Here is a 23,371-nt window from a genome sequence, read left to right as displayed (position 1 = left end):
TGCAGAACTTTAAATATGAATCAACTAAACGGATGAGTTATAAAACCCCCCTCACAGTTGTCATGAAGGGCAAAATTAGCTGTATAGACCAAAGCCACATACAGACACCAGGCTGTAAAGACGTTTTTTTCTGCTGTAAAATTTGGCATTTTAACATGGGGGAGATACAGATTTGACTCACTTTTGACACCAGCCTCAAGCGGCCAGTCAACGAATTGCAGTTTAACTCACTTCCGTGTTGGTTTCAAGAGAGAGACGGGGAGGTTGCCGCTTGGTCGAGAATCGACACAATGGGGAACGCCTTCAGCGTGACGTCGCATGTGACGGTGATGCGGAAGATATAAAAGGACGACGGAATATAACCGCGTCAGCTTTTTGCTCTTCAGCAAGCGCTCTGTGTCAAACTGTCTCTGTCCTATTTGGTGTTGTTTGTCCCATAAGAATTGTCCCAAAGTGGCTCGAATCTCGCGTTTGCCGAGGCAGCGCGTAGATTAAAGGCCTGCAATGCAAAACAGAATCTATAGTGGCTCGGATCGCGCGTTTGCCGAGGCAGCGCGTAGATTACGAGCCCACTCTGCAATAAAGATTCTGTGACAAGGATCTCCCGTTGCCGAGGCAGCGCGTAGATTAAAGGTCTGCATTGCAATACAGAATCTATAGTGGCTCGGATCTCGCGTTTGCCGAGGCAGCGCGTAGATTACGGGTCTACTCTGCAACAAAGATTCTGTGGGTGCTGGCTGTGTTCACTGAGAAATATCCAGACGCACACAGCCGTGCGTTTTCGGGTGTTTCAGCCTCACGCCCGTTGACTTTCTTATCGAGAGATGAAAGCCAAATATATTGTGAACGACTCGAATCTCGCGTTCGCCGAGGCAGCGCAAAGGTTATGGGTCTGCAATTAAAGGGACACACACGATCTGTGAAACAATACTGTTGACTTTCTTCTCGAGGGATGAAAGCCAAATATATTGTAACGGCTCGAATCTCGCGTTTGCCGAGGCAGCGTGTAGATTACGAGACCGTATAAATAAATATTAAAACAGTATTGCCTGGTGATTATGGTTGCATTTAATTCTATGAAATTAAAACGATGAAATATTATCTGACTTTAAGAAGTTAGATATTTTAATTCAGCCTACCATCCAGACCGTGTTTCACTTATCCAGTGTTTATGGCTGCATTTAATTCTGAGGAATTAAAATGATGAGCAGCGAACGTCGCAAAAGGAGAGCGTCGCCTCTAGAGCAACGAATCCTGATTGATACCCGAAGCCAGCCTCGTGAGGGTACAGGAAAAGTACAGGAAATCGATGTTTGCCTCCTGCCATTAAATGAGCTTCGGGACGCATCGGTTTCCAGCGAACGCGAATCGCTGTGTCCGCCCGAAAATACTGCGGCCCTGCCAATTTCGCGCCCTCTCGCGAGGGCTGTAGAAAAATTATTTCGGTTAGCTCCTGCCAGTCAACTGCTTCAGGTCACCGACAGGTCATCAGTTTGAGTATCGACCACCAAGGTTCAACGGGGTCATATACACGCTTGTCAGCCCCGAGCAGGGTCAGGTCATGGAACAAGAAGTTTAGTTCCTCCTAGCGTAGGAAGCCATAGAACTGGTTCCTCCTCAAGAGAGGGAAGCCGGGTTCTACAGCCGGTACTTCATTGTTCCCAAAAAGGAGGGGGGGTTACGTCCTATCATAGATCTCAGGGTACTGAACCGGTCTCTGAGGAGATTCAGGTTCAAGATGCTAACCATCCCCTTAATCGTGAGTCAAATCAGGTCCGAGGACTGGTTTGTCACGATAGATCTAAAAGATGCGTACTTCCATATATCCATCCTACACCAACACAGGATGTTTCTCAGGTTTGCTTTTGGGGGAAAAGCGTATCAGGACAGAGTACTTCCGTTCGGCCTAGCACTGTTTCCTCGCACCTTCACGAAATGCATGGATGCAGCTCTTGCTCCTGTGAGACTTCAAGGCATCCGCATCCTCAACTATATTGACCATTGGCTCATTCTAACACAATCAGAGGAGATGGAGGTTCAACATCGAGATGTTGTTCTGAACCATCTAAGGTGCTTGGGATTGAGACTCAATGTCAAGAAGAGTTCACTAATTCCTCTACAGAGAACTATTTTCCTGGGAGTAGAATGGGACTCAGTCACGATGCGGGCACAATTGTCTCCTGCTCGTGTAAACACCTTGACTACAGTAACGAGTATCAAACTAGGCCAGGCCATCACTGTCAAACATTTTCAAGAGTTTTGAGTCTTCTAGCAGCAGCGTCCAACGTGATACCTTTTGGCCTGCTGTATATGAGAGCCCTGCAGTGGTGGCTCAGGACCAGAGGGTTTTTTTTCCAAGGGGGAACCCATTTGGAACGATCAAAGTAACGCGCAGATGCCTTCGTTCTTTGACGTTGTGGAAGAAACCATGGTCCCTGTCCCAGGCCTGTGTTGGGAGCACCGTGTCAAAAAAAAAAAAAAATAGTGACCACGGATGCGTCCCTCACCGGCTGAGGAGCAGTCATGGAAGGCCGTTACACCAGGGGTTCATGGAAGGACCACCATCTCTCTTGGTACATCAATTGCCTAGAGATGCTGGGTGTATTTATGGCAACTATACCTCAGAGGCCATCATGTTCTAATACGAACAGACAATACGTCGGTGGTCTCATATATAAATCGACAGGGGGGCCTGAGATTGTGCCCTCTATGCAGACTGGCACATCAGGTTCTTCTGTGGTCCCAGGGCAAACTTCTCTCAGTCAGAGCCATGTTTATCTCTGGGGACGAAAATGTGGGAGCAGACATCCTGTCGAGGCAGGGGCTGAGGCGAGGCGAGGATGGAGAGTCAATGGAGACTCCACCCCGAGACGGTGGAGTTATTATGGAGGAAGTTTGGCCAAGCGGAAGTGGATCTGTTCGCCTCTCACGAGAACACCCACTGCCCGCTCTGGTTCTCCCTCACTCATCCAGCTCCCTTAGGACTCGATGCCATGGTACAGATGTGGCCGAGGCAACACCTGTACGCATTTCCCCCGATCGCTCTGCTCCCAGGGGTTCTAGAGAGGGACCGGAGGTACGGAATCAGCTTGCTCTTAGTAGCCCCATACTGGCCGGCCCGAGTATGGTTTTCGGACATCATAACTCTACTTGCAGGCCCTCCGTGGCAAATCCCGATCAGGAGGGACCTTCTCTCTCAGGCCGAGGGCACAATTTCCACCCTCGGCCGGAGCTGTGCAAACTATGGGTCTGGCCCCTGAGGGGGACCAACTCGTAAATGCTGGTCTCTCAACTGAGGTTGTTGAGACCATCTTAAACTCTAGAGCCCCCTCCATGAGGAAACGGTATGCATTAAAATGGAATGTATTCAACTTATGGTGCAGAGAACATCAGTTGGACCCAGTTAACTGCCCAGTGGCTTCAGTGCTGGAGTACCTCCAGAGTCGTTTCTCTGACGGGCTCTCCCCGTCCACGCTTAAGGTCTATGTGGCGGCCATAGCTGCCTTCCACACGCCTTTAGGGGTGGACACCTTGGGGAGACACCCACTTATAGTACGTTTCCTTCGTGGAACTAGGAGGATGAGGCCTGTCGTCCAGTCCTAGGTCCCCACATGGGACCTGGCTGTGGTTCTTGAGGGGTTATCCCTGGCATCCTTCGAACCATTGGACGAGATGTCTGAGAAATTTTTTATCTTTGAAGATAGCCTTCCTGCCTGCTATTACTTCCCTAAAAAGAGTTGGCGACCTGCAGGCACTATCTGTTGCTCCCTCTTGCCTCAAGTTCGCTCCCGGCAGAGTAAGAGCCATTCTCCACACCAGACCTGGCTATATGCTTAAGGTGCCCACAAATGTGGCACGGTCTGTAATTCTTCAGGCACTCCATCCTCCACCGCATGTGTCGGATGAACAAGCGAAGCTACATATTATGCCCGGTCCGAGCCCCTGAGGTCTATGTTCGAAGAACCTTGGGCTGGAGGAAGTCGGATCAGTTACTTGTGTGTTTTGGGTCACCTAAGAAGGGTTCCCCTGTTTCTAAGCAAACTATCAGCAGGTGAATAGTAGAGGCTATTTCTTCAGCATACGAGGCGCACAATTTGTCTTCGCCTCTCCTGATAAGAGCCCACTCAACTAGAAGAGTGGCATCCTCTAAAGCCCTGCTAGCAGGGGTTTCCCTTCAAGAGGTCTGTGATGCCGCCGGCTGGGCCTACCCACACACCTTCATGAATGTCACTCTTGCCTGTTTTCAAAACTTGAGAGCCCTGTAAAATGTAACCCAATTTTGTGTTCTTGAGTTTCTCAAGGTTCTGTTCTAAGACCAATATCGTTTCTTATATACTGTAGATTAATGATGCACAGCAGGAATTTAAAGGCAAATAATGACCTGTATATTTTTACCTTTATATTTAAGCACTAAAAAACAAACAACAACAAAAAAAAAAATGTATCAAAGGCCTTGCTGAATTAAAGTTGATGTTTTTTTAGATCATGATTATTACTGTGATGTACTTGTTATTTAAAAAAAAAAAAAAAAAACAGTTGATTTATTATTTCTAGCTAAAGAACTTTAATGTAGAGATAATATACTGTAATCTTTATGTACAACTTAGGTTCTTGTGTAAAATGTTCCACCCTACATGATTACACTCAGGGAAGGTCAAAGGGCACTTCTCAATTTCTGAATTCAGGGGACTGAAATACAGAGTTGCACATGATACTCACACAGGGTCAGAGGTCACAGCAGGTCCATCACTGAGATTAGGCGGCAGACCAATGGAGTGGTTACTCTTCATAGACACACAGCTAGATATCGGTGATGCTGCTCTCTTTCTCTTCTTGCTGATGATACTGAGAAAAGGACATTCATATTTCATATTGCTTCTTTAAAGTTTATCTGTATGCTCTATTAAATGAACACCTGTCAATGCTAGAATTTGTATAACTTATAGTTTTAAAAAGAAAACATAGGTATTGTTAACAGTATTGCTTTAAAATGCATACTTAAACCAATTATAAATTAAATTTAAGAAAACTAACCAGAGCCACTATGCATGTGAAACACTTCCAGAATGAGAGCGATACAACTGGGTTATCATAGTTATCAGTCAAATTCATTTTTACTTTGTTTATATAGTCTTTCTTTTTTACCCAACAAACATAAGGATACTGATAGACAAGGCACATGCATTTTTTACTTCTTGCGTACTCAATCTACGGCAAATTCTTGTGAAGGAAGACAAGCATGTGAAGTTTATCTGGTTTCAAACTGAAGCAAAACACTGTCTGAAGGTTTCCTGAAGAACTGAAAAGCTCTTAAACCTATTGTTGCACCGGCGCCAATAAAGTCATGCAGATATAGCAGATTTGAATAAAAAAATCAAGTGCAAATACAAATACAAAAATAAGATGAGTAAAGAAAACGGGGTTCTTAATTTTAATAATCACCCTTTATTAAATATATGAACACAGAAACCCCCTGTTAACAGTTAATGTCACGTTTCCCATTCCATGACTAGTAAAATAATAGCCGCGTCGCGTCTATGGGCTCTGACAGAGTCAACGCGAGCAACGTGAGCGACGTGCTCCCTTTCATAGTCTACACGTCGGACGCAAGCAACTTGCAGTATCGCCTCCACCAACAACGCATAGTATTGCATGCAACGGTGCGGCGCGTATCAAAAACTGGAATGACACATTTTGCTACGCATAGACGCATAATGGCGGCCGAAGCGTAGCGATGCGTAGCCTTGCAGGCGCGTATGCGTATCGATGCGTTGACTCTGTAAGGGCTCTTACAGAGTCAACGCGAGCAACGTGAGCAACGTGCTCCCTTTCATAGTCTACACGTCGGACGCAAGCAACTTGCAGTATCGGCCCCACCAACAACGCATAGTATTGCATGCAACGGTGCGTCGCGTATCAAAAACTGGGACGACACATTTTGCTACGCATAGACGCATAATGGCGGCCGAAGCGTAGCGATGCGTAGCCTTGCAGGCGCGTATGCGTAACGATGCGTTGACTCTGTAAGAGGCCTAAGAGCTATGACAACTCGAGGTATCGCACACGCACGCGCGTCTCAGTTTATGGCCAGCAATATCATTGTTTAAGGACATTATGGAATTGAGATAATGTCTGTACTATGTTATGATTATACTGTATTTTAAAAATTAAATAATAGTTGCTGAGTCTGTGATCTGAACACTTTACCTCAGAGCATCCGTTGACTGAATGAATTGAGAATATCATCTGAAAATCCGATAACATCAGCAATTTTCATTCAAGCAGCTGATTTCTGTAAATTAATGTAAAATTAAATGTATATTGCAGCACAGGGTGAAGTCATTTACGATGATTTGAGACAAATATAATGTAAATTTAATATAAAACGATGTAAATGACGCTCTGTGTCGCGGCAGGATTTTGAACATGGTCCTGAGCCGTTTCTGGGCGTCGCGGCCGCCGGTGTGTGTACACTCATAGAGAATGTGTTCGAATTTTAAAGACGTGGCGCTGCGCTTCTCGTCCGGTGTGCGACCACCTTTAAGGTGCTGTTTTCTTTGAAGCCGAAGAACTCTGTTCTTAATACTGGCGAGCTTACTTTTTTCGGGTGTGGACGGAGTGTTTCACTCTAGCTGCGTGGGCGAGCGCTGCGTCGTCTTCTTATTTGACAGGTGTCAGTGGGTGCAATACTGCCACCTGAGAGGTCAACCAGGTATTGGCGCTGGAGTATTTACGTGTCATGTTATCATAAGAGTCCTATTCATTTTAAACATTGTGGTTATCGCCAATACCGGTATATTGTCACACTCTAAATTAACACAATGTCGATATTTCATGCTTTGAATATCACGATTATCGTCAACACCGGTATATTGCGACACCCCTACTTTACAATAACAGTACATGAATAATCATGTATTAATACCTGAATTAATAGTTACTTCAACCAGAGTTTCCGCTAGAAAAAAATGGTGCCGGTCAAAGTGACCGGCAGAGGTTTCGTTTTCCGGACATTTTGATGATTTGCCGGTCAAATATTGCCTCTTAATTAGTCAAGTTGAGGAAAACTGGAGGCAGGCTATGTAACTTAAAAAAATGACATAATCAGGCCGTATAGAATGCAACATGTTTATTAGCCTAACTTCCAAATAGACGGAAAAAAAAACATGAACGTCCGATTGGCGTCAATCAACGCCAATTGTTTTTACTATGGTTTCACATTCATAGTTTAACAAACCAATCCCCCCTTCCCCACATAAAATATCTGAATATCTCGCGGTGTAAATAGCCGCATTTCCATTACAGATTTGCGCAAATGTTTTGCGCTATTATCTAAATATCGATAAAAAAACTATTGCGAAATGACGGCGTTTCCATTAACCGATGTTATATGCGACTAAACGTCCTTTTTTCTCTCACGATAAGTCATTTAAAAAATCACGGCAACAGACGTTGGTTTATATAATATCACAGCCACCGCATTAGACATTATTATTATGATTAATGGAAGGAGACGTGGCGTGTTATCCAAGCATTAATGGCAGGGAAAGACCCTTGTACTGCGGACGACACATAAGGAGTTTCTGGGTGTTTCGCCCTCATTTCTGCTCCGAGGTTTTGATTGTGGCATTTATTTGAGATTTAGAATCCAGTATTCCTATAGGCTAATTATTGTTTCTTTTATGAATTTAATAAAGAACTCTGTCTCGTATTCTGTCCAAACGATCCATGTAGGCTACTTTTGTCCATTCGTTTTTCCTTTTTTAACCCGTAATTGAAAAACGAAAAATGAACGGTTGTTGTCTTTTTAAAACGCAAAGTTGAACACCAAAATTTTTATTTGAACTGGCTACACAAACTGCTGCGCAAAAAAGTAAATACCGACGCATTTTCTGATTTTTGTTTATGACTTTTTGCCCCTTTATTAAACATTTAAAATATTCACAAATTAATATGGAAAACATGTCGATTTTACTGGTTTTCAAAGGCCAAATTAGAACCTGGAATTGATGTTTTTCCCGCAGTGCTGAATGAGAAGAGCCATTAATATTATGAATAAACTATTGTTTTCTAAGTGTCGGCTAAAATCATATCTCCATCTCCGCTGTTAAGCAGATGCGCTTTTAGAGAGAAATGCACCTTTCATACGGATTAGGTACATAATCAGAAGGTATTAGCTTTCGATTCGAATTTGTTCGTTTTAAAGTGGACATTTCAAGCTTTAGCCTACATATGCTATATTTTGTTTCAGTTCTCGCGCTCCAGTTTATGGAGATCATGAATGTGCGTCTGATTGTTTTATTTTATTTTACAAAAGCACAACGTTTTCTTGTTATTGTGAGTTTACACAAATAAAAGTAGTTGAGAATAATGTATTATTATTTTCTGTATGACCAGAAATGATAGAGTATTTTAAGTTGTTTCCACTGTTAATAGGAAAATGCAAGTGGTCACGCCCGCGCCTCCGTGCCATGCAGTGCGCGCTCCACACTCAGCTTTGTTCCTTTTTTTGCATAAAAGCGTCTTCTAAATAGGCTATAGCTTATTAAATGTTATAATATAATAAAATAATATAAAATTATTATTATTTGAGTAGCTATACATGGACCTCAAAGTCTTTTAAGTCAGGTGACTGCAAATGCGCAAAAACTGTTTCCATTGCAGTTTTGCGAAATATTCCTTTTTCGAATTGCCTGAAAAACCACCTCATGCGAGCATAAAAACGTTCTTGCGATAAACGGGAGTTTTTGCGAAATTAACGTGTTTCCATTGTGCGTAGCCTATTTTTAATTCGCAATTTCAATTTGCGCAATTTGAAGGGTAGCCTAATGGAAACGCGGCTATAGTGTCTCTCCACAACTTGCAATGCGCATAAGCCGCGTAACCTTGTTCTCCGCAAGGCGACTTCGCTGCTTCGTCTTGATCCGATTCTGCTTTTTCTCCGGTGGTGGTGGAGCTGTCTGGACATCTGAGGCTTCAGGCGTTCCTGATTCACCATCGTCCGTCGCGTCTGGCCTCTGAAAAAAGCTTTTACGGCTAGTCTGCCTGGGCCTGGCCATATTTGAAACGTCTCACTCATTCGTTCGTTGTTTAGGTCTATATTACAGCCGTTTTAGGCGTGCGCTTTATTTGAAATGCAGCATGCGATGTTGTTTAATAACTTTCAAACGGTAGAGCCTGTTCCTTTATAACATAGCCAAAGGTTGGTGTATTTTTGTTTTATACATTTTAGGCTTATTCTCCAATTCAGATTGTGTTAGGGGGGCGGGATTATTAGGTAATTTTAATCGGACAATTTGACCGGAGAGATTTAATTTTGTCGGACATTTCATTTTTTTTCCGGCCAATGTCCGGCAATTACCGGACAACGGAAACCCTGACTTCAACATGAATTCATGATTAGTGAAGATATGAATTAATCATGAACCAATGAAGAGCGATCCTTATTCATACATGAGTAACAGCAGTACATGTTTGATAGTTAATGCATTAATTAACATTTAGGGGTAAACTAAATTAACCAGTCACCGTAAAAAAATAAATAAGTACTCTAAATTTGAATAAAACATGTGATTTAATAATAACTGTCATAATTTAAACTGTAATATCATAATCTGCCACCTGCAGCTTTGTGACAAATAATTGGAATGGCACATGATTATTTTGCCATTAATTACACAGATCTAATCAAACGTGGAAAATAGACTAATAACCACCACTAATAATATTTATTTGATCCCAACTGTTTTCTGATTTTTATAGTTCTTTTATTTATGTTTAATCATAGCTACTTTTCATCCCGGAACTACAGTATAGGGTTTGTTTCTGATGGGACACTCATTAGTGGCACAATTTAGGTGCTTTTGCCGCAATATATTCTTCGATTAGCATTAGCTTATGGACGTGCCCTATTTTACATGTAAACATGCCTTATGTGTGTCTTTACAGGTATGTTTGTGCATATATATGTTTATTTATATAAATAAAAATAAAAGAACGACAAATAATTTGTATCTTTGGTTTTTGTACCAGAGGTGAATAAGGATGGCACTGTTAGTGTAAATGTATATTCATATATTAGTTAATGATTTGTGACATCATTGTGTCATGACCTTATTTGAGGGGGCACATAATAATTGTTTAACTCATTATTAAATAACCATACAGTAACGCAACTAATGGCAATTGTTTATTTTGTCATCACTGCTTGAGGGGGCACATTTCATTAAAAATGAAAATTCTGTCATCATTTACTCACTCTCAAGTTGTTTCAAACCTGTATGAATTTCTGTCTTCTGCTGAACACAAAAGAAGATATGGTGAAGAATGTCGGTAGCCAAACAGTTGATGTACCCCATTGACTTCCATAGTATTTTTTTAATGCATTATTTTTTCATGGCTTTGAGGGGGCAGATCATAGTTAATTCACTGCCGGGCAGTCTGGTTGAGGAACCACCACTCCCCAAAAAGACAAAGGACTTTCTGGAAATTAACATTTTGAACTCTCTCTTGTGAAATTTACATCCCCATCCTAGACGCATGTCTCACCTCAGTATCGTCCTAATCTACATTGCTTTCCCTTGACCCCCTCTTCCCCCATTCCTTCTCTCCCTCATGCTGAGATCACCCAAATTCACCCAAAAATCGAGATGGTTTAATATGAACAATTATTACATGGTTTGGTTGAATTCCAATGTAGAATGCGGTCTGTTATTTCTTGATAACAGACCACTGCGAAGTATAACACACCATTGCCATGAAAAACAGAGCATTGTAATGGACGCGGAACGGACTATTTTCTTTAGCGGAAGCAATACAATCGTTTTAAAATCAATAAACTCCTTTTTAAATAAATAATTTGTGTCAAATTATTTATTTATTTTGTAGGTAGCCATGTAATAAGCGGGATAATGTATAGCGAGGCGGTTGTTATAGCGAATAACAACCCCTTCAGGCTGATTCAAGACCCCTCCGCTTTGCGTCAGGGTCCTGTTCAGCCTGTCGGGGTTGTTATTCGCTATAACAACCGCCTCGCTATACATTATCCCTTACTTATCATACAACAACACTATACATGTTTGGTACCATTTGAAATCTCTCAGTGTGAATGGTACAAAGGTCTCATCCCCACAGAAGTACACCAAAAGCTAATAAAGGTTTTAGGAGTTTAGAGATATCTTGCTTACAGAGGAGGGTGGGTCTTTCATGCAAATGACATCCTGTCCTCAAAAGGTGTAAACTCTGGAGACCGTGATTAATGCAAATTCCCATTGTTAGCAAATGTTTCCATTTGAAAGATGTTTCTGCCCCGGTCTGAGTACTTAAAGAAATGCCTCAAGAGGCTCAGGGCGATTTGTAATTAGATCAGCCCATAATGCTGAATGTCTTTCAGACACTCAACATTATGTAGCCTATAATATTTTCTTGAGTCAGGCATAAATCTTTTACTCTTTATCTCTGAGCATTTGATGTTTTGTATTGATTATCTTTTGAATTGATTATGTAATTGGCATGAAACATATCATGACATAAGAAATTGATATGAAATATCAGAAACCTGACATAAGAAATTGTTACATTTGATTTCATTCCGACTTGCTCTAAAATTATTTTCCAAAGTAGATTACGCGAATGCGTATGTTACCGCAAATCTGAGTCAGGTTAGTAACAGACTAAAGTCCAGTTTTGAGTGGAGCATAGGGCACACCAACTGTGATTTTAGAGTTCCGGCTAATTTTTGGCACTAATTCAAGTGTACTTGGGCTGTAAGACTAAAAAGGGAATTTCCGTTTAGGACAGCAACATGTTGCTCGACCAAACTAAATAGGGCGAGTCTTACCTCTGTTTTAATGTAGCGTTACTCTAGCTAAGTGTACGTGGGAAACCATGGCATGACCAAACCAAAGCTACTACCAGAGAAGTAAAATTGGTCGGCTTGTATCTGTAGTAGTGGTCATGACCTCTGACTAGAGAAAATTGTATTTTAATTCAAGTGTATGCAGATCCATGGGGGCTATACGACATATCTTAGATAGAGTAAGTGTGAATGTGGCCATCTAAGATATTAGCTAATTACCTCTATTTAGTGACCAAAACTGACGAGTTTGTGATCGTGAGACCCGTGTTAAACGGCTGGCGCGAGGACCTCAAATCATTAAATCATAGATTCCTAATGAACGGGTAAAATATAAAGTTAAGAGTTGAATAGAATAATCAAATGTGTAGCTAAACTATAATAAAAATGACTGATAACCTGTTGGCATTCCAACCTAAACTCGAGGTCGTGATAAAATGGAGTCCGATAAAAGTTTATTTGGAACAATTGGAACTATAACTAAATTACTTTACCGTGATGAAAAGACAGTAACGCGCAGTAAACCTTAATCCGCTTATCGGAAACTGTTGTTGGACCGATGGGCAGGCCTTACACTTTCAAATACACATGTACTAGTGCAACTAGTGTTTAGCCCAGTTAAGTGATGTTGTGTGGTCAGAGAACGGAGGAACAGTATCATCACGGCCTGTGTCTGGATGGAGAGTGAACTGTATTTAAATTGTTTATTTTCTCCATGTTTATATTCTAATTCCTGCTTACAACTTATATCTTTGTGTCTATCAGACTCATGCTTAGCCTACATTTATACATCGGCAGCATGGAAAATGAATAGGTAATGGTCTCTTTAACTCTTTCCCCGCCAGCATTTTTATTTATTTATAATTTTCACAAAAGTTTCATGGCCCCCAGAATATTTTGTTGTATGAATTCCTGAACATTCAATATATCAAAAGGCTTTTATAATGACCTGTATATTTAAAGGATTGTTGTCATGGGCATCCGAAAGAGAAATGACAGTGAGAAGCGCTAACAAAATAATAAAAATAAAAAATTATAATATTTATCAATGGCTTTGCTGATTCTTTATTTACAGTAAATGTTCTTTACATCATGATTAATATTAGTGTGACGTACTTGGTAGTACATTTTTCTTTCTAAAGAATAAAGGCTAAGGACCTTTAATGCAGAAATAAAAGTTTTTTGTAATCTTTCTGTACAATCTTGGTTTTGTGTTTAATGTTCCACCCTACATGTTTACACTCAGAGAGGGTCAAAGGGCACTTCTCAATTTCTGAATTCAGGGACTGAATTATAGAGTTGCACATGATACTCACACAGGGTCAGAGGTCACAGCAGGTCCATCACTGAGATTAGGCGGCAGACCAATGGAGTTGTTACTCTTCATAGAAACACAGCTAGATATCGGAGATGCTGCTCTCTTTCTCTTCTTGCTGATGAAAAATACATTATAAGACAAAAAGGCTGAAAAAGACATTCATATTTCAAATTTCTTTTTTAAAGTGTATCTGTATGTTCTATTAAATGAACACTGAACTCTTAAATGATGGCGGATTCCGTCAATGGCGGGGAAGCATTAATTGGCCACAACTGATACATGTGTTTTTTACTGTTCTCATCAGTCTCTTCTAAAGACCTTCCAAGAAACTGATGAGGCTCCTGCAGCAGCATAATATGTGTATTATGTGAATATTACTCCAAATCCTAAAAATTCACCTGCAGTCCTTTTTGCAAATGCACCTGCAGTTCAAACAAAAAGTCCTTTTACTTTTTTGGATATGCAAAGTCTTGATTGGACCTTTGATAAATCATAATTTGTGTTTCGAAAAATTGATACAAAAAAACATGTTTTATATTTTCATTTTTGGCAAATGTAAAAGCACTTTCACACCAAAGGTGAAATGAATAAGCCTCAGGCTGAAAGAAATGCAAAATCACAACAGTATAGTAGAGGGTGCAGATAAAATTTTTTATTTAGTTAATAAAGTTATTTTTCCATTCTGGAATGAAGAAGAATAGATTGCAAGAGAAGAAAGTTCGACGCACTAACTTTAACAATAATATAATAATAAATCATATAAATGGTAATAAATAATAAATACAAAAACTGAAAATAAATAATTAAATAGATAAAATACAAAGTATATTTGTGTAATTTAATATCTTTAATTATTGCAGGTTTCCATAATATTCTGAGATTGCACTTCACCGTTTTTATTAATGTTGAGTGATACTGAATCTGTGAGATGAGTAAATGCCTGTTCACATTAGTCTAGAACTGGAATAAACCCAGCGCACACAACGCCTCTGCACATGATTTCTCTCAACATGAGGACAGACGAGCTGTCTGTCAATAAATGGAAAAACAAAACAACTTGCGTAATTTATTTGAAAAAATAACTCAGATATTTTAAGTAACAAAGTAATGAGTCACTTTACTAGTTATTTGAAAAAAGTAATTGATTACGTAACTCAAGTTACTTGTAATGTGTTACTCCCCAACACTGGATGTAACGATATATTTTTCAGCATCAGACGTTTTCAGATTCCACACATGTAATGGTGCGAACGTTAAAAATTATTTTAATATGCAAAACTGTCACCCAATCACAGCAGTGGATGTTTATTTTAAGTCTTGATAAAGTCTCTAAAAATCTGTACATCATATTGTAAGTGCTGTTATGCAGATGTTCTGTGCATTTGTTTCATAATTAATTCATGTATAATTAAATCCACAGTTTCATGCATTCATCTATTTGAGGTACAATTTAAAATGTGAATGTGATGTAAATTAATTTGTTGCTCTTTAAAACTTAAGGTGCAAGAATGCTTCACTTTAGTGGAAATGACGAACTACTGCGTCGCCTCCGATGGACTGATGATGAGCGACGCCTCACGAGGTTTTGCTAAGTTGCATTTAAGTTTAAAAATCAGTGATTCTTATGTCAAAAGGACAGCAAAGAGGATTTTACGTAAAACTAAAGACTCAATGACCTCTTTTCATAAAAAGTAGCCAACGAGGTATTTGTTTCACTTGTTTAATGTCTTGAAAACATGACTAAAGCAGATTAGCATTGGAAGCAGACAATCTATTGCTATGTATTGACTATGTATATCTGCTGATGTGTTTGTGCTATGTTCATTTATGAATACAGTTCTCACGGTGTAAACAAGACGAGCCTAAGAATGAAAACATCTGTTTCAAGGAGCTGACCTGTGTCTGTGTTGTTGTGAAGACAGCTACACATATTGTCTCACATATAAGTCACCTGACACCATCCTCTGATCATTAAATCACTTCACTGGGACTTCAGTGGGTGACCAGCATCTTTTCTTTTTGTCTTTTAAAGTGATTTACTTTTCAGAGAAAACCTCAGTGAGTGATTCACCATGTTTCATTCAATAATTTCACTTCCACTACTCACACAGGGTCAGAGGTCACAGCAGGTCCATCGCTGAGATCAGGCGGCAGACCAATGGAGATGTCACTCTTCATAGACACACAGCTGAACTCTGGAGATGCTGCTCTCTGAATGTGAACCGAAGCCTCCTCCTCGCTCTCCTCACACACACTCATTCCACAGGCCGACTTCTGCTTCTCTCTCTCCTCACACACACTCATTTCACTGGCCGACATCTTCTCTTCCTGCTAGATGAGAGGTTTGATTTCAGGCCTGTATGTGGATGAAGAGAACATATACACTGAATTTTGACATGAAATTAAAATTAAAAATGAATTAGTGGGTTTTACGGGTATCGTTTTAATAGTACCACTAATTCACTTCACTGAGTGCTTCAAAATGTGATTTTGGACATTTACGAAAAACCTGGATTACTGAATGAGTTTATTGTTTAGCAACATGTAAGATGTTGGTGTTTTGTTTGTGATTAATAAAATACAGACTTTGCTCTTGCTTCTATCTGTTTTCATACAGACTGTTTTATGCATTTTTTTAATGCAATTTATTCTTCTTTTTTAATTGCGACTTACAGCACAACCAGCAACAATCATTAGTTACGTTTTGGAAATTATTATTAAGTATTATTTTAAAGTATAACAATAAATTTGGGGGTCCTAAATGGGGTTGGTCGTGTGTTGGCCTTTCTACAGATGAGATTCTGGCACAGATAATTAATGTGGAATATTTTTTGAGAGATGGTATTTAAATAACATATATATTGTTAATCAGCTGATGGATGACAATGGTCAGTTTTATTAATTTCCAGAATTCTCCAGAAAATTTGTTTTTGGGCTTTGTTAAAGGAATATAATATTGTATTCAACATCATTCCTAGTGGTATAAAAACTCTCTTGAAAGGAGAGCAAGCTTATAGTCCTATTATCTTTGTAAAACACTTCTATTTCAGTTGAAGGGATTTTGATTACGGATGACAAATTCAATAACCATTTTGTTCTTAATCTTTGATGGGCATAAAAAACAAAAAGTCTTTGAAAAGTCAAAGATTGCTTTCAATGTTTAACCTTGTATATTTTTTTTCTTTCCTCTGGCACTCTATTTTGTTTGTATATTTTTCGTGATCTATGTCTTGTTTTTTTATTGTTCCTGTTGTACTTGTTACATTTTCATTTTTGGCATTAAAAAAAAATAATTAATGTGGTATAGGTCAAATGTACAGATGAAATGTAAGATTATGGTGAGAATGGATATTTTAAATAAAAATAGGTCTGGTGTAAAAATGGTTAAGTATGGTGACCAAGTAGTGCACAACACAAAGAAATTTAAAAGGAAACATAAGTTCACAACAAAATGAAAACAAGCCACAACACAAAGGAAATGCTCCTGAACACTAGAGGGTTCTCGGAGCGTGTTAAAGTTAAGTTAGTTTTAGCAGAGATGTGCTGAGTTCAAAATCACTCCTTATACCCTCATTCACTATTCCCTACATCACTCCACTAATATAGTCCAGTTGAAGGAGTGAATGAAAAAGAGTGTGTATTTGGACACTGAGTTCGCCGGAAGGGCTGCTGATTTTTGCATAGTTTGAGCTTGCTGTTAAATAATCAATTGAAACCTGGCAAACTGGCAGCTCCAGTAGTAATGAAAAGATTTATTCTGAACTCTGCTATGGAAACTAACATGTATAAACCGTAATTAAACAGTTTAATAATCAATTAAAAAGGAATTTATATCTGTATGATAATATGCTGGATCAGCACGGTTTGGAAAATGGATGGATGATTGATTCAGCTGCGGCGCCATCTCCGACTCTCAAAGTGCATTATGGGTATTCTCTAGGCGTTGAGCGTATATCAGGGCTGCGGTGAAGTAAATAAGTATTGTGATACTTGGTGCCACAGTGACACTCTTGTCCCAAAAAGTATTGCTCCCCCACCTGCCAAATCCCACTTTAACCACTGGTCATAATGCATGTATGAATATATCCAAACAAAACAATTGACCCTCAATACATGATCGGAATGATCGTGTCGGAATGAACGGAAATGAATGACTTCAGGACCAATGGCTGTCATTTCGTGTGCAGTGCAAGGCGGCTTAATGTGCAAGTGCCTGTTTACACCTGGTCACTTAATGCATTTTTACAGATTGTGCATCATGTCTGGCACTACATGAAAACTTACAGTTGGTTTTATGACTGTAAGTCATGATTCTCTTCAAATGCTATTGAAGTTAGAAACGTGTGTATCAATGTCATATGCAACTTTAGAGATGGTCCCTAAATGTGTGAATATCCAGTGTCAGGCGAACTTATGCCAGTATATCACTGGGAAACACTTAACGTGAAGCTTTGCATGTTATGTTCATATTCTGGTCCATCTGCTTGCCTGTAACGTTAGCCTATTAATATAGCCCTCATCCCCAATGAGGTGGGAGTTTGGTCTTTTATATCACTGTATTTTGTCCATTGAGTTACTTTGAGTGTCCTGAGACCGCAGGGGAATCCTGGAGAGTGATTGAGGGGATCCCCAGTTCTGCAGAACAGCGCCGCAATATAAAGTTAAGAAAACTAAACAACCGAGAGAAATATATGTCTACTACCTCAGTTTTGACGTTTGATCTGTACATCAGCATCGGGGAATAACATAATCTCGGTCACAACAGAGAAAGCTGTGCAAAACTTACATGTAACGTTACAAAACAGTGAAGACTTCAATGTAAACACAGCTTTTGTGTCTTTATCAGCTTTTCCATATAATAATCATCACAATTCATCACCCTGATAATAATCACAAATAGCCTACTACTGCTCGCTCCATTTCTGTAATTCAACGAATGAATGAGTCTCTCACCCGTTGCTTTATAGTTTTCTTCGTCAACAGCCGCTTGCACCCCCTGCTGGTGAGACCGACTAACAGCTATGGAGATTGTCAATCGGCAATCTACTGATATTCCTGCCGTTCCCGGATGACAAATGTTGAATTTTCTGTCGAATTTGGACCACTGAATTTGTGGATGCGAATTTGTAAAGCGAAATAAAATGGACCGAAAATTGCCTGTCGAATATTATAGGTTGTATTTTTAAACAGAATGACCATTTTGGAAGTGAAATCTGAAAGGTGAATATGGATTATTGAATATTTAATAATGAAAACGTGTGTGAAATGTTTTGAATTGAAATATTCACAGCTTAAATATACAACCATGTTGAATTTCAGCCCATAAAAATGCAAGCCCTGAAAATACAATGCTTTAAAATGCAAGCAGGGTTAATGCAATGCATATTTTTTCGAGTAATGCAATTCAACAAGCTTTTTTGTTTCAAAAACATATTTGTCATTATTTTACTTCAATAATTATTACAGCTATGAAACGTTAAAACGAACTTACCATAACATGTGAAGTTATTTTCTGATTCTGAATACTGCGCTGCTTTGGATGTGTGAATACACACACACACTGCTTCCGGTTTCACTTTATGAGACTCTGTTCCCGCTAACAACAAACCGCGCGCCTCAGGCTGAACGTGATGACGATGGACTACTACGTGCTTTACCTACTGGATACTGCACTGAACTAGGACTCGGTCTAGTGACACTTAAAATAAAACAAATAAAAAGTTTTTTTTTTTTTTTTTCATCAATTATTTGTTCTAGAAATGAATAAATACATAAATAGGCTATGTTATAATTAACTTTTCAAATTGAAGGAAACTATTTGGTAAATTTGGGACACCTAAGTTCTGATGTGTACAATTTCACAGACAAGTCAAGAGTTCATGGTTCTGACAGAAGAGCATGACAGTAAGTTGTCAAAACTGTTTTGTTTTTTATTAGCCTACTTGTATTTTGAGCATTAAAAAAAAAGTGTGATGTTTGTGATGTATTCATGAATGCAATAAAACGAGGATTGATTGCAAAACTAAATTTAAAATATTATTATTATTATTATTAGCCTATTTGTAACAACCTAAAGTTATGAATTGGTTTTGGACACAATCATCTATGCGTTTCAGATGAAGAAAATAACTAGGGATTTCTGGAGATAGTCTTTCACGGTATAGTTATTAAATTCCTTAGATTCACAATTATGAGGATATTTTATATATTATTACATATTATTAAAATCCAGGTAATACAACATAAATAATCCAACACTGGCCTTAACATGAACCATGGTTTATGCAGGGGAAAAAGTATTTTTGTCTTGATTGTAAATATAACTATCCATCTACACAAATATACAGTACATCTTTGTAGAACAAGGATCTGGAGTAAAACGATGACAACTAGCCAACTCTCTCCATATGAGCTACATTTACTCAAATAAAAATTGGCCTATATAGACCTACACATTATACAATTGTCTGGCAGTTGTTTGTTTTGAGTAGTCACTATATTTTAAGGCTGCCGTCAACTTACCAGAATTCTTCAAAATATCTTATTTTGTGTTCAATTTAAAAAGGTGTGTGTGCATTCATGGTTGCTTGGTTGGATGGATGGATCAGGACATGTGACAGGCCAAATTCAAACCTATATCTATACCTAAAGCTATTCCTAAATATGTATCACTGTTCACAAAGACAAATTCCTACTGGGTGTGAGTGGGTTGTTAGTCACATTTGAAGGGAATAACAATATACAACTTTTATAAAGTACAATTTAGTATTAAGTTTTAAACTGATAATACACAATATCTGATAACATCAATAGTGTGAGTGTGAATAACATTCAGTGAGTGAATTCAGTACTGTGTTTCAGTATCAGGTCAAAAGGTCTCAAGGGGAATCTGTTTTAGGCAAGGCAAGTTTATTTATATAGCACATTTCATATACAATGGTAAGTCAAAGTGCTTTACACAGAAAAGGAATTAAAATAATAAAACAATCACAGCATATGCATAAGAAATAAACTAACAATCGTATTTAAACCCTATCTGGAGTGGAATAAATGAAGAGTCAGGTTGCATCTAGTGTCTCTTCACTCTCGTGGGGGTGTTTGCACACAGATTCACTGCCTGCCATTTATGGCTTTAGTGCTCCCACTTAAAGTTCGACTTTGTTGTCATCAGAGCGGATCTACACGGATCTTCCTCACACGGAGGGAATGACTACTCCAAAATATTTGTTGGGTAATTGTGTTTAAACAGTACCCTTGAAGACAAATCTTCCTGGTCCCACCAGAGATGTCTAAAGCCCAAAAGGCTTAAAAACCACACCCTTATCGCTCTCCCTCCTCTCAACCTCTTCCACCCAGAAAACAAAATACTAAAATCTTTTTACCAAAAAATAAATAAAATCTTAAAAAATAAAAACAAGGATTTTAAACGGAATTAAAACGGTTATAAAAAGAATTAAAAGAATAAAAAGATGATATAGGTATAAAAGAATTAAAAGAGTAAAAAGATGATACATAGATAAACAGTTTCGAATCAAAAGGAGGATGCAGAAATAAAATACAGTGTAATCAGTCGGACGAACAGCGGCACAGTGCTCATTCAGTAAATGCACAGCTAAACAGAAGTGTTTTGAGTCTGGATTTGAATGTGACCACTGTAGGAGCACATCTGATCTCTTCTGGAAGCTGGTTCCAGCTGTGGCTGGCATAATAGCTAAAAGCCGACTCGCCATACTTAGAGTGAACCCTTGGTATTTCTAGCTGATGTGATCCTAATGATCCGTGTGATCTGTTGGGTTTATATTCAGTGACCATATCTGCAATGTATTGAGGTCCTAGGCCATTGAGTGATTTATATACCAGTAATACTTTAAAATCAATACTAAATGTAACTGGGAGCCAGTGTAAAGACCTGAGGACTGGTGTGATGTGTTCATATGTTCTGGTTCTGCTCAGCGTTCTGTATGAGCTGCAACTGTCTTATGGTATTTTTGGGAAGGCCAGTGAGGAGTCCATTACAATAATCCACCCTGCTGGTGATGAAAGCATGCACAAGTTTCTCCAAGTCTTCACTGGAAACAAAGCATCTAATTCTTGCAATATTTTTCAGATGATAGTATGCTGATTTAGTTATTGCTATGACACGACTACAGAAACTAAGGTCTGACTCCAGAATCACATCGAGATTCCTGACTTGATTTTTAGTTTTAGCCCTCTAACTTGGGATGGAAATCACCATAATTTGTCTAAACTCATGATTGTGTGTGTGTGTGTGTCACTCAGTGTGTGTGTGTTTGCGCATGTCAGTCAAGAGTGTGTGTGTTTGTGTGTCAGTCTGTGTATGTGTGTGTGTGTTTGCGCATGTCTGAGTGTGTGTTTGTGTCAGTGTTTGTTTGCACGTGTCAGTGTGTGTGTGCGTGTCTGTTGTTTAATGTTACAGAGACACTGAAAAGTTTGAATAAGGTAGTCTAAATCCAGCACAGAGAGTGAATGTGTGTAAGTGTGTGTGAGTCAGTTGTGTGTGTATCAGTCAGTTGTGAGAGTGTGTCAGTTGTGTGTGTATCAGTCAGTTGTGAGAGTGTGTCAGTGTGTGTGTGTGTGTGTGTGTGTCAGTCAGTTATGTGTGTGTGTCAGTCAGTATGTAAGTGTCCGTTGTTTAATGTGACACAGAGAAACTGAAGAGTTATAAGTAGCAAGTCTAAATCCAGCGCAGAGGGATTCAGTGAATGGGTTGTTGAATATGTGTAAGTGTGTGTGTGTCAGAGACGCTGTAGAAAGACACGTCCACAAACACTCCCGCTCTCTTACAGGAGCCTGTTTCCCAATTCAGAGGCTGCATCCTTCAAAGGCTGCAAAGGTCAGACCAAGCGTTTGTCAAATGGAATGGTCTAGACTAGAGGATTGCTCTTGTCGCCTAGCAACTGTGACGGCTGCTGTTGACAAGTTGAAGTGTCGTTTGTACTGGACTTTAAGTTATATTCAACTACCTGAAAACAAAACAGGGTTCACAAGCTGTCTAAATATGTTCACCAAGGTCCATTAATGTACATAATAAAAAGTATAAACTATTTATAAAATTGCATCCTAGTAAGATGTCAACATTTAAACCAATTTAAAGTGTTTTTGTAACATTTGTATCGTTAGATATGCCAAATATTTGGTAACAACGTAGTGGAATAAGTATTTACTAATCCGGCATTTTCTCAAAAAAAACCCCAAAAAACCCTATCGTCACTAGCAGGCAATGAATCTTGGGATAGTCTGGGCCGTAAGGAATCCATCTGTTGTATCCGTCATTGCTTGGGAAAAGGACGACACGTTTGGAGGAGCCTTTGAATAGGGACAGCCTTTGTCACAGAGCTGTTACGCATTCGGTCTTTGAATACAGCCTTCGAAGGATGCAGCCTATGAATTGGGACACAGCAAATGTGTTGTTGAATGTATGTTTTGTGTGTGTGTTTGTTGTTTAATATGACACAGAGACACTGAAGATTTAAAATCATTAAGTTTAAATTCAGCATAGAGGGGTTCAGTGAATGTGTGTGAGTGTTTTACGTGTGTCAGTCAATGCGTGTGTTTGTGTGTGTGTGTTGTTTAATGCGACACAGAGACACTGATGTGTTACAAATATCAAGTCTAAATCCAGCATAGAGGGGTTCAGTGAATGTGGTGTTGAATGTGTGTAAGTGTGTGAGTGTGTGTGTGTCAGAGACGCTGTAGAAGGACAGAGTGCCGGCCGACATGTCCACAAACACTCCCGCTCTCTTACAGGATCCTGAACCAGCAGAAACATCAGTGGAGTTATTATTGTGACGGACAGATAATCTGTGACCAGAGCGATACAGACTCCAGGACTTCTCATTACATCCAAACATAGAGTTATAACTCTTTCCTTTCCTGTTTATTCCTTTATATGACACTGATATTTTAGTATTATTTCCACTCCATTCAGCCTCCCAGTAACAGCGTCCAGTCAGACTCTCTCCACACAGAACCTGATGAAGAGACCCATCAAATCTCTCTGGATGATCACGATACGGCTGCTTCTGTCCCACAAGCGTCACCTTTCTGTTCTGCTCAGACAGAACGAGGAGAGTGGTAGCTGTGTTTGGATCCAGTGTGAGATCAACGGCATCTGAACACAAGAACACACATTAGTACAGCAACATTTACAACAACAAAACACTAAAACTGTGTTTGAG

The 23,371-nt window shown here is 39.3% G+C and overlaps 2 protein-coding genes across 4 annotated transcripts in view; both read right to left on the bottom strand.

Annotated features, from left to right (window-relative positions):
• The window catches only part of LOC309509895 (uncharacterized protein), a 328,406-nt gene that overhangs the window by 188,547 nt on the left and 116,488 nt on the right, over positions 1-23,371 (bottom strand). The window contains exons 1-4 of one of the 3 annotated variants that reach the window (XM_082184868.1): positions 18,664-18,780; positions 15,280-15,528; positions 13,171-13,287; positions 4,720-4,845 (exon numbers count right to left, since the gene is read on the bottom strand). The exons of the other annotated variants lie outside the window; for them this stretch is intronic. Coding sequence (XP_082040994.1) covers positions 4,720-4,845; positions 13,171-13,287; positions 15,280-15,491 — 455 coding nt within the window. The 5' untranslated portion in view covers positions 15,492-15,528; positions 18,664-18,780. Of the gene's footprint in view, positions 1-4,719; positions 4,846-13,170; positions 13,288-15,279; positions 15,529-18,663; positions 18,781-23,371 lie in introns of those variants that run through there. 3 annotated transcript variants of the gene reach the window in all.
• Positions 20,063-23,371, bottom strand: part of LOC309476880 (uncharacterized protein) — a gene marked incomplete at its 5' end in the record, with an annotated part of 38,157 nt that continues 34,848 nt past the window's right edge. Inside the window, one exon of the mRNA XM_082140021.1 lies at positions 20,063-23,304. Within this exon, the coding sequence (XP_081996147.1) occupies positions 22,730-23,304 (575 nt within the window). The 3' untranslated portion in view covers positions 20,063-22,729. The remainder of the gene's footprint in view (positions 23,305-23,371) is intronic.

This window comes from Leuciscus leuciscus (genome assembly GCF_965113295.1).
Source record: "Leuciscus leuciscus genome assembly, chromosome: 1".
In the NCBI taxonomy this organism is placed as follows: domain Eukaryota; kingdom Metazoa; phylum Chordata; class Actinopteri; order Cypriniformes; family Leuciscidae; genus Leuciscus; species Leuciscus leuciscus.
The sequence above is the reverse complement of the archived record's forward strand: the minus strand, read 5'-3'. Positions and strand labels throughout refer to the sequence as shown.